At 45.6% G+C, this 12,628-nt stretch overlaps 1 protein-coding gene across 1 annotated transcript in view; it reads left to right on the forward strand.

The window, feature by feature from the left end:
• DDX10 (DEAD-box helicase 10) overlaps positions 1 to 12,628 on the forward strand; it is a 207,419-nt gene that overhangs the window by 26,903 nt on the left and 167,888 nt on the right. Inside the window, exons 11-13 of the mRNA XM_083169988.1 lie at positions 4,002 to 4,089; positions 8,938 to 9,026; positions 10,981 to 11,356. Of these exons, the coding sequence (XP_083026114.1) occupies positions 4,002 to 4,089; positions 8,938 to 9,026; positions 10,981 to 11,356 (553 nt within the window). The remainder of the gene's footprint in view (positions 1 to 4,001; positions 4,090 to 8,937; positions 9,027 to 10,980; positions 11,357 to 12,628) is intronic.

Consider the following 12,628-nt stretch of genomic DNA (forward strand, 5'->3'; position numbering starts at 1 on the left):
GGCAATGCATCATAGATACAAGATGAGACGCGACATGCCCATATAAAATCCTTATATATCCCCTGTTAATGAGTAAAACCAAATCATTTTTACCATGTCATTGGTAGTTTTTTAGTAATCAAGAGGCCACAAAGCTTGGAGACTGCAGGAGCGATGTGCTGCCCCCATGTGGCGTGATACGGTACTTCTATCGGTACCAACCAAATCGCTGAAGTGTCCTGTTTTCATCAGCTGCAAAAACGGAGACACTCACTCGAAAAGAGAAGATCGCAGGAGCATTCTACCTGCTACCAGTACAGGGCTCCTAGCGATATCGCCCTGCACACACTGGGCATATGGTCGCTCAGCGTCCATTTAGGAAGTGGTTCTGGCTCAAATTGCCCCATTTGTACAGGGCTTAAGATGATTACAGGGCCCCTATTTAATTTGAAGTTTATTGCTTTGATTAGTTTGATCAGTTTGTGCTGCCGTTCTATGGCTGCCGTACAAATTGCCATATTCTATGAATAGACTGTAAGCTCTCAGGAACCAGGCCCTGTACCCTCCCAGTTTACCCTGCACTAACCTTGTCTGCAGTGCACCCCCCACCCACAGACAGCTGCTCCAATCCGGGATTCCTGCCCCTCCCAGAGCACAAGGCCACTGAGCTGCTGTACTTCAGTGTCACTTACAGTCTTTTAAGAGAGATAAAGTGTAAACGTTTCCCATAGCAACTGCCAGCTTCTGTCATTTTACAGACTGTGCTTGATTATTGATAACTGCGATCTGGCTGGTTGCTATGGGTCGATGCATCTCACCCAAAGTTTTAGAATTATTTCACTGTTTGATCCTCCCTGTACTGTATATGGCAATATGGGGGACTCTCTAAATTAAAGATTTATTACAATAACAAAATAATGCAATATAGTCCCTCCTTTTTTTCATTATAGGGCTGCTTAAATAATTCAATAATACAGTGCATTTTGTCATTGTCCGAAATATAAGCAACTACTGTTTATAATAGCAACCTTACTATGACACTGTTACCTTTTTGTACTGTATAAGTAAGCACAAAGTGCTAATGGTTGTTTTCTTCCGTAAACTTTACATTAACTTGTATACATAACATTCCGTAAACTTTACATTAACTTGTATTATTTGCCGGTTATCTATATTTATCCATCAGCTAGACGGTGTGACATCCTTGTGTCATGCAAAATGCTCACCGAATCGTTCTTGCAGGCATCCGTGCACATAGGGCTGTTAGAATTCATTGTGCACTCTGTTACGCAGCTGCGGGGTGCGGGGACTCGCGAGTCACACACACAGCTGAGAAGGACTTATGGCTTTTAAACTTTAATATGTTGGACACGGTTCTATTCATTTGCAGATCCCACATATACGCCTCTGGTCACTGTTGCAGGACCTTTAAAAAAAAAAAAAAAGGGGGGTCTTGCGGCTTAGGTTTGTTGAACCTTTTAAAGGACTTCTAGGATTAACCCTTTAAGTGCCAAAGTTGCTGTGAGCGAGTCTGGCATTGTTAGCGGATATTTTGCACATCTCTCACCGCAACGTTGGCAGTCAAAGGGCTAAGAATAGCTACTGAAAAATACTGATTGCAAATATACAGGAGTTTGATGTTGTGTTAATATTCTTTGCATAGCAGAGGGCAAGCTGCTTCGGTGTTCTTCATTGAGAATACAAACAGGAAGTCTACTGTGCGTAGGGAAATATCTCCCCTATGACCACCTAGCCTTAAACCTGCACATGGATGTTTGTGACATGAGTAGCACTTTCACATTACAGCCATTTGTTTGGTCCTTCCACTCATCGTCCCTCTCAGTAAGTACGCCGATATTTTTAACGGGCTTCAGTTTACACGGAAGGTGCGATTTAGATATATGTCCTCCTATAGACACGTTGGGCGGGAAGCTCTAAAGCAAAAATATGGTTAAAACCCAGTTATCGGGTTTTTACCACATTTTTGTATGCTCTAAAGCCCCTCGTCGGGGTAGCGATGTGGAGGGAATCGCCAGCTTTTGCTGTGGATACCCTATAGAAGCCTATGGGCTTCTCTACGCAGCGCTGTGTGTGGGATCAGTCACAGATCTCTCCAAACAAGCCCCGTGGCCTGGCCGTCACTCTGCCCATGCGCAGAAGTCCAGGAACAGCGACGCATTGTAAAGGCCAGCTCAGCGTTACTAATCGTATAAAATCGTGCATATGCCATTAGTATGAATGGGGTATCTGGCAGAGAGGGGTGGCGGATGTTAGAACATCCTTCCCTTTGCGTTTTGATGAAATTAGGGGTTGATGCAACAACCAGTGTAAAGTGAGGCGGACCAGTGGAGTAGTTGCCCATAGCAACCAATCAGCTTAGAGGTAGCTTTAATCAAGTACATACAATAAAATAAGTAGAAGCTGATTCGTTGGTTTGAGAAACTTCTCTACTCTTTATAACGCTTGCTACATCAAACCGTCACCGTGCGAAATTCCATCATACTTATATAATGCAAAATAGGTAATTAACCTGCAAAGTATTTCTACTTTTTTATAGGTAACTAGTTACCAGCCCATCAAAAGGATGAAACAACGTAACGGTAATATCAGCGTTTGCAGCTGTGAACAGCTGACTGGAGCAACTCCTGAATTGCTCCTTCAAGTGCAATTTAGTGGTCCCCTGCACGTAAAACAATTTAATTCCCCCCCCATAGAGGTGATGGGGCAGTGATAGGGGGCCTCCCAACGGGAGCGATTTTAGGGCATTTTCTAAGCGTTCTCACTAAATTCCTCATCACAAAATGTCCCTACGTTGCTCCGTGTGTAGGGACCATCACGATAGCGCTGCGCGACCCCGCGCACCACTATCGCCCGGCGATTCCTATCCAGTGCGCTGGATAAATGTAATATCGCCGGTCAGAGCCAGTGTTCTCACTTGAAGAACACTGGCCCTGACAAATCACACAGCGCTGACACATTGCTCAGAGCGGTCTGCAATCTCCCTGTGTGTAGGCCCGTTTAGTCGATTATATTATTGTCTTCTATACCAGTGGTTCTCATCCTCGGTCCACAAGGACCCTCAACAGTGCACGTTTTCCAGGTCTCCACACAGAATCACACGTGAACTAATTAGCTCCACCTGTGATCTTTTAAAATGTGTCAGTGAATAATGAGTGCACCTGCCAGGAGACCTGGAAAATGTGCACTGTTGGGGTCCTTGAGGACCGAGGTTGAGAATCCCTGTTCTATACTACGGGCGGGATGTTCAAATATCCGCAGCCCAGCTCTGCCCCCCTTCGCATATGCGATAATTATGGCAAAGGACAGCTCTTGCGTTAAGAGCTATCATTTGCGGTGGCTCTCCCCTCCCGCCCTTACCCGGCGCTGCTGCGCCGGGCTCTCCTGCTCCCGGAACAGGATTATAGTGCAGGGAGGAGGAGGTCACAGGTCCGGGCAGCACAGCTCTTTGCTGCCTGAACACAGGTGAGGGGGGGGGGGGGGGTCGGTGCGTGTGGTGGTGGTGGGTCACGATAGAAGCCCATAGGCTTTTATGGGGCATCGCCAGATTTTTCTGGCGATGCCCCCCGGCGGGGGATGCTTAGAGCATCCCAAAATGCGGTAAAACCCCCGATAACGGGGTTTTTACCGCATTTTTAGTTTAGAGAATCTCCCCCCCCCCCCCCACGCCTGGTGTGAGAGTGACAGGTACTTTAATCCTTTTAAACACTTGTAACAGATGAAAATGTTAATCAGCATTGATTGAATATTGCAGATTACTTTATCGTTGTTCCCCATCATTATCATCATCCTCCTCATTATTGAAGCTAAATACTTTTTTGCAATACTTAAAATGAGAATTCTCTCATATGCTAAAAGCAGATTATGCATTGTGCACTAATTGAAAAACAAATTAAAAGTAAATTGGATCCAGCAGCTGAATTACCGCATTATGACAGAGTTTTCTATAAATCCTCCTCATTACATTATTTATTATTATTTTTCTATGTTCTTTAAATGACCAGAATTAACCCAGAGAAGCTGATCGATGTTCAGGGGAGACTCGAGGCCTTTCTGGCGCAGGAGCTGGAAATGAAAGCGCGAGCTCAGAGGGTAAGTGTGTAGGGCTGAGATAAGTCGCCATTGTTGCAAATGAATCTGTTTGAAGAATAACCCAGGAATTCTTCCTTTTTACATTCCTAACAGGCATCAAATAGGACGGTAAATTGTGCTCCGATATCTAGACACCACTTTATCTCTGTAGGAAATTATCATGCAAATTGCTTGTATTCAGGGTGGATTTCTGATCTTAAATGGAACCACGTCTCTGTTAAAGAATGCCGATGAAATGTGACTTACAATGGTCTTTTCAGAAACTGTAATGTTTTACTAGTGGGGGCTTTTTCTGTTCAGTTTTTCCCCCGCTGATATGCAAATTTACATTATCTAATGTGCTGAGAGCTCAACCTGTAGTCAGGCAATTGGAAAGTTAACAGCGGCACAGAGTAATTCAGGAGCTGCGAGCGTTGCAGGGGGAGGTAATCTCCAGATCTTGGAATTCCAAAAAATACCATGGATTATAATCCTTGAATATAAGGTATTATGGGATTCCGGACATACTGTGTATTGGGTCGGAATAGTGAGACAGTACCTCTATGTTTGTTTGGTCACATTATCTAGTTCTCTCAGGCTATACCAGCTGTCCGTATAATAGATGGGGTAACATGATGCATGCTGGGAGGTCACTGTGAGGGGTGACCTCACTGTACAGTGTACTCCAAGCCAATCACAGGACTTTTCTGCTATAGCTACCAGACCATTCTCCCTTTCTAACCACCACTGTGTGACTAAGGCAAGTGAAAAGGGAGTGTGAGGAGGGGGAGGGATGTCAATGGGGGGGACGAGGGAGAAGGAAGAAAATTGGGGTGGGGGATAGGGGGCTGGCGAGAAGTATATATATTTTTTTATTCTACTGAGCTTCAGGGTAATGTGCGGCCATTGGGGTGAACCTGTGGCTCCTTAGGTTTGTCCAGTTTCCATTACTGCTGTGTTCTGTTCACTTGCACATATGTGTGAGGGCAGGGCTGCATACAATAGGGGGCAGTCTCCTGTGGATGGAGGACAGTGGAGCCAAGCAGGAAATGGCGGTTCTCTGTTGTGGAGTCAAAAGGTGCAGGAACAGCACAGAGTAGTAATGTCTGATGCTAGAAGATCGGACAGTGGAAAGGTGCAGGAACAGCACCGGATAATAATGTCTGATGCTAGAAGATCGGACAGTGGAAAGGTGCAGGAACAGCACTGGGTAATAATGTCTGATGCTAGAAGATCGGACAGTGGAAAGGTGCAGGAACAGCACTGGGTAATAATGTCTGATGCTAGAAGATCGGACAGTGGAAAGGTGCAGGAACGCACTGGGTAATAATGTCTGATGCTAGAAGATCGGACAGTGGAAAGGTGCAGGAACTGCACAGAGTAGTAATGTCTGATGCTAGAAGATCGGACAGTGGAAAGGTGCAGGAACAGCACTGGGTAATAATGTCTGATGCTAGAAGATCCGACAGTGGAAAGGTGCAGGAACAGCCCCGGGTAATAATGTCTGATGCTAGAAGACCGGGCAGTGGAAAGGTGCAGGAACAGCACTGGGTAATAATGTCTGATGCTAGAAGATCCGACAGTGGAAAGGTGCAGGAACAGCCCCGGGTAATAATGTCTGATGCTAGAAGATCGGACAGTGGAAAGGTGCAGGAATAGTACAGAGTAGTAATGTCTGATGCTAGAAGATCGGACAGTGGAAAGGTGCAGGAACTGCACAGAGTAGTAATGTCTGATGCTAGAAGATCCGACAGTGGAAAGGTGCAGGAACTGCACAGAGTAGTAATGTCTGATGCTAGAAGATCGGGCAGTGGAAACGTGCAGGAACGGCACCGGGTAGTAATGTCTGATGCTAGAAGATCCGACAGTGGAAAGGTGCAGGAACAGCACAGAGTAGTAATGTCTGATGCTAGAAGATCGGGCAGTGGAAAGGTGCAGGAACAGCACTGGGTAATAATGTCTGATGCTAGAAGATCGGGCAGTGGAAAGGTGCAGGAACAGCACAGAGTAGTAATGTCTGATGCTAGAAGATCGGGCAGTGGAAACGTGCAGGAACAGCACAGAGTAGTAATGTCTGATGCTAGAAGATCGTGCAGTGGAAAGGTGCAGGAACAGCACTGTGTAATAATGTCTGATGCTAGAAGATCGTGCAGTGGAAAGGTGCAGGAACAGCACAAAGTAGTAATGTCTGATGCTAGAAGATCGGACAGTGGAAACGTGCAGGAACGGCACCGGGTAGTAATGTCTGATGCTAGAAGATCCGACAGTGGAAAGGTGCAGGAACAGCACAGAGTAGTAATGTCTGATGCTAGAAGATCGGGCAGTGGAAAGGTGCAGGAACAGCACTGGGTAATAATGTCTGATGCTAGAAGATCGGGCAGTGGAAAGGTGCAGGAACAGCACAGAGTAGTAATGTCTGATGCTAGAAGATCGGGCAGTGGAAACGTGCAGGCACGGCACCGGGTAGTAATGTCTGATGCTAGAAGATAGGACAGTGGAAAGGTGCAGGAACAGCACCGGGTAATAATGTCTGATGCTAGAAGATAGGACAGTGGAAAGGTGCAGGAACAGCACAAAGTAGTAATGTCTGATGCTAGAAGATCGGGCAGTGGAAAGGTGCAGGAACAGCACAAAGTAGTAATGTCTGATGCTAGAAGATAGGACAGTGGAAAGGTGCAGGAACGGCACCGGGTAGTAATGTCTGATGCTAGAAGATCCGACCAGTGGAAAGGTGCAGGAACAGCACTGGGTAATAATATCTGATGCTAGAAGATCGTGCAGTGGAAAGGTGCAGGAACAGCACAGAGTAGTAATGTCTGATGCTAGAAGATTGGGGAGGGGAATGTAACTCTTATGCCTGGTACACACCAGAACGATCCTGATTGTTAGTAAATCGTTAGCAGATCTTGCTATGGTCACACGATCTGCATCCGATCCGATTCCGATCTGAGTCTGTATCCAGTTGAATGGATCGGTACTTGTTTCCTAGCACGGCCACACCGATCATGATCGTGGGCATCGTTAGTAAAAATCAGGGGCATCGCATGCACTAAAAAATCGGGTGCGATGGTACCGACGCAATGCCCGCGATTTCCCATAGGGAACAATGTTAAATGCCTCAATTTACCCAAATCATCATAGGGAAGAATGGTAAATGGTCCAGAACCCCCCAAAAACACCCCTGAACAGTGAAATGGCCCCCCAAAATTAGTTTACGCCACCCCACGATCAACGTGAACCCGAAGCGTGGCGAGCGGCGGCGGTACACGTCCTCCGACCTTTTCATACCCCCACTATCCACGTCGGCGTGGAGTTGAGAATAGAATAGTGTGGCGAGCGCGGCGAGCCCCGCGAGGGGACGCGAATACCTGTGAAGCCCGCGAAGGGACGCGTTTACCTGTGAAGGTATCCGCGTCCCCTGGCGGGGCTCGCCACGCTTCGGGCTCAGTGGCTCGCTGCGCTCGCCACACTATTCTGTTCTCATCTCCACGCCGACGTGGATAGTGGGGGTATGAAAAGGTCGGAGGACGCATACCGCCTGCGCTCGCCACGCTTCGGGTTCACGGTCATCGTGGGGTGGCGTAAACTAATTTTGGGGCCATTTCACTGTTATGGGGTGTTTTGGGGGGTTTCTGGCCAATTTACCATTGTTCCCTATGATGATTTGGGTAAATTGAGGCATTTAAAATTGTTCCCTATGGGAAATCGGGGGCATAGCGTCTGGACCATTTAAGCCTTTTTTAGCCGCCTGCGATGCGACCGACCCGATTTTGACTTTTTTCAATGCATTTCAATGGGAAATCGGGGGCATCGCGTCGGTCGCGTCGCAGACCACTAAAGATTACACCCGATGCCCGCGATTGTGGCCGTGCTAGGAAACAAGTACCAATGGATCTTTTACAGATCCTACCTGCAGCAGGTAGGATCTGTAAAACGACAAAACGACAGCGGGGACGCGCATCGGATTGGAATTGGATCTAAACATGCAAAAACATGCCCAATCTACATACAATCTACATCCAATCGGTTGGAATTGGATCCAGATTGATGGGATTGAGCCCTAATCGTTCTGGTGTGTACCCTACATTACCCAGCTTGCTCCATAGTGGTGCCAGGTTGTTAACAATGTGTTAACCTCCCTACTCCTGAAAATGGCAACTGCTTTAATAAACAGGCATTTTCCAGCAGAGACAAATACAACTGTGCAGCCAGGTTCTAAGCCATATTATCCCAATGCAGAGAAGTCCCACCCCCAGGACTTTATACTACCAGACGTATGTATTTAACATGAAAGTAGAAGATTTCAGCTTGCACCGGGCGCTTGTTTCTTTCACTTCGCCCCGAGACTGACAGAGGTTTACCAGCCAACATGTATGAACCTGTATTACAAAGCTGCAAACTCACTCATTGGGGTGTATTCAATGCCGCGGCGAGCGGCCAGCGAGGGGGTTAAACAGCGAGGATTGCAGAAAACCAGCAATCCTTGCTGTTTAACTCCCGCGCCGGCCGCTCGCTCTATTCAATGTTCTGGGGAAATCCTCGCCATCACAGGACGGCGAGAATTCCCCATAGCAGCGAGACCCGTGGCTAATGCAGGAAACTCGCTGTATTTAGCCGCAAATCTCGCTGGTTCAGGAGACGCATACGCCGATTTCCCCTCGATCAAAAAACGGAGCGAGGGGAAATTGGCGTATGAGGGGGCTGCGTTGAATACTGTCAGAAAGCTCTGCTCGCTGTCACCACTCGCCCACAGCATTGAATACCTGCCATTTTGTTCTAGATTTCTTATATGCACATTGGAGATTGTTTTAACGTTTGCGGTTTTCTATGTCGTTATCATTGTCCTTAAACATTGTTTCTCTCTGGCAGTGTTTTGTGTCTTACTTGCGTTCCGTCTTTTTAATGAAGAACAAGGACGTTTTCGATGTCTTCAAACTGCCGCTTGCAGAGTACGCTCAGTAAGTCTTTGCACTTGGGATGTCCAGAAATAATTGCTGCTGTATCCGTTTCCCTTGTACATGTGCTGTGACTTATAGAAATCCCATTTACGTCACGTCGATGAGTGTGTTCTATAGGAGAGGTCTGAATGTAAATCCTATAAGTGTTTCTGTTGCTGGAGCAGAATCTTCCTGTACAGGTCTGAGATCCGTGCTGACACTGAGGCCCTTGTTCTGGTTCACTCGTAAAGGCAAATTCCTTCTCAAATGGACAAAACCATGTGCACTGCAGGTGGGGCAGATGTAACGTGCAGAGAGAATTAGATTTGGGTGAGTTATTTTGTTTATGTGCAGGGAAAATACTGACTGCTCTAATTTTACTGCAATATAGATCTCACTTTGAAGTAAACCCCCACCCAAATTTAACTCTCTCTGCAGTGCATGTGGTTTTGTCCATTAGAGAAGGAATTTGCCTTTGCGAGTGAACCAGAATAAGGGTTTGTTTTCTGCTTTCAGATTTTCCAGATTGAGTCCCATCACTAGCATGTTGACATATGTGCTAGCGATGTGTGCTAACCAATGTAGGGTAGGCCAGTGGTTCTCAACCTTGGTCCTCAAGGACCTTCAACAGTTCATGGATTCCAGGTCACCTGGCAGGTGCACAGGTGCACTCATTACTCACTGACACATTTTAAAAGATCCACAGGTGGAGTTGATTACGTCACTTGCAATTCTGTGTGGCGAGATGGAAAATGTGAACTGTAGGGGGTCCTGGAGGATTGAGGTAGGCAATTTCCATCAAACTATCCGTTGTCTAGATCGCCCATACACACACAGCGATGTGTGCTAAGCAAAAAAACAAAAAGGCGATCTACAGTAACTGAATTTTCACTGCATGCACACAAGATCTGAGCCGGCAATGGTGGATGACAGGAACGCCCATCGCTATGGGGTGTACATACGGAGCAATTTATACTTAATTTCTATGCGATCTAGACTGATTGCTTTGAAAATAGCCAAAAATTGGCCGATGTGTGTCTCTTAAAAGTTCATTTTAGCCTTTCAATTTATTTTTTACAGCTGGACCACTGTATATTTCTTTTGAGTTCCTTTAGAGAGAATTTCCACTGAAGACCTATATTTAATCTTTATATAATGTGTACCATTGCCCTGCCAGTCACCTAGTACCCAAGTTCCTATACACTGTGCATTCTGTATGCCACAGAAACTCCTCTGCTGTAAGCTCCCGAACGAAGACTCCAGGGAATTACTTGGTATATTATTACCGGGAGGATGTTACGTGCTGTAGCACAACCACATACAGTACTGTATGTTTGTATATAAATGCAAAGATGTATGGCTCATGTTGTTGTAAGCCATAGGAGCAAGTTTGGCCTCGTATTTGACCATACCAATGCAAATTAGAGTGTTTGACAAAGGTATATAATTCACGTTCCTTTTAGCCGACACATGCATTATACACATACGTATTAAGTTAGTTTGTAATCAAGCCACATGAGCTCTGAACCAGGAACCTAATCTGTCTTTTTGTCATATGTACGGTGAACAAACCCTATGCGGGGAAAACCAATGTTGGCCTCTCCACCAATAGGAAGCCCCTGTGCCCTAATCTTTAAAGGTATCTGGGTAATTGTTTCCTAGCACGGCGCCCCCGATTTCCATTGAAGTGCATCAAATGCAATATAGCGCCATGCGATGCAATGCGATTTTTAATTGTACACGCACCCTGATGGGTGCTTACAATGTTAAATGCACCCCCATTGTCAATGCCACCCCAACTATCAATGCCAACCCGAAGCGTGGCGTGGCAGCTGATATTTTATCAATTGAGACAGGCACTGTAAGTAGATGTAGTTTACTGATTTCACTGTTATTGTTTTCTTTGTCGTCATTGCGGTTTTAGTTTTTACATTCTTGTTGTTGCTGTTTGAGTTTACTGACTTTTATGGTGCAGGTCACTGGGTCTTGCGGTAGCCCCGAGGGTCCGATTCCTCCAGAAAGCCCAGACCAGCCAGCTTTCAGTAACGGAACCCAGTGAGGAGCTTCAGGAATCCGGTACCGTCAGCGATGAGGACATTGAGGCCTTCAAAAGTCAGTTTGGTGGAAAGAGAATGGAGCCGGGGGATGAAGCTGATTCCGACATACCCGTTGAGGAAAGCGAGCAGGAAGATGATTCTGGAGAAGAGGGAGATGAGACCAAGAAAGACCGCAAACAAACTGGTTTTAGTTTTACAAATGAGGATGATGAAGATGACGACTGTCGAGATCTTGATCTGTTTACCGTTAAGAGAAGAGATGTGTTTGGTGTTCTCGAAGGTGAAGCTGCACCGGTAAGCCCCAATTTCAAAGACCATGTTTATTGTGTACGGTATTCCTTTTGTCATTATGCATTACGTAATTCCGCAATAGCAATTTGATATTCGATCTCACAATGTTCCTGATCCTTCAGGCAGGAGAGTGAAATCTAATCTAAGGCAGCAGTGAACACATTAGATTTGGGATACAGTCATTCGGTCACCAGCATGATGTTTACTTACAGTACAGGTTGAGTATCCCGTATCCAAAATGCTCGGGACCAGGAGAATTTTGGATAACGGATTATTCCGTATTTCGGAATATTTTAATATTTCAATGATGTATTTTGAAGTATCTTGCATTTATGTTGTATAAACACATAATATACACACAAATATATTTTATTACCACATAAAATACACACAAACATATTTTAATTGTTCAAAAAACAAGGTTTCAAAACGTGAAACAAAATGTGTGTACTATCTCAGCACTGAATTTGAATGCCAAGCAATCATTGTCTTGCACACATATAGTGCCAGTTACATATCATGTCCCCAGTGATGCTGTTACAAATGTCCCCAGTGAGTTTTTAGCAAAAAAAAAATTTTTTTTCACTTTCTGGAATGTCCGTATTTCGGAATAATTCGGATAACGGATATTCGGATACGGGATACTCGACCTGTATTAGCTTCTACCAATGGATAATTACAGATATATATAGCTGGCACATGTACACCTCACCCCTCAGCATTATGTATTTGTTGGCTGTAGGCAACATGCAATTCACCTGCAAGAATAGCATCTGGGTGGCTGTCAGAAACCTCCTTTGTACTGCATGCTTAGATAGTAGACATTTCCAGATGCACTGCTGTATATGGGGGGGGGGGGGGCTTCTCTATCTTGCATCACTCACTGGCAGGATAGGCACATGTACTGTGAGATTGATGTCCAGTTTCCTATTACATCAGACCTGCGCTGCAATGACTGCTTATCACTATTACATGGGGCTATTTACTCGTGCTGCAGAATCACACTCCCAGTAAATGTAACGATTGCTGTGTTCCTGTATGTTCCACTAAATCTTCCGTATTAGCCTTACGCTCTCTGTTTTTCTTCTTGTGCCCTTATTGGCAGCAGCGCTTGTTAGTTCCAAGCGAATGTGCAGCCTGGATGCTAAATGGATTAGGGCTAAAACCTCTCAAGGGTGACCAGACTATCAGAAATATACTATCGTCTTTTATTTATAAAGCAGGATCTTGATACAGAAAAGAACAATGGGCCTAATATTGGGCAGCCCTTGACTA

The sequence above is a fragment of the Crinia signifera genome, chromosome 2, assembly GCF_055691185.1.
Source record: "Crinia signifera chromosome 2, ASM5569118v1, whole genome shotgun sequence".
Lineage (NCBI taxonomy): Eukaryota > Metazoa > Chordata > Amphibia > Anura > Myobatrachidae > Crinia > Crinia signifera.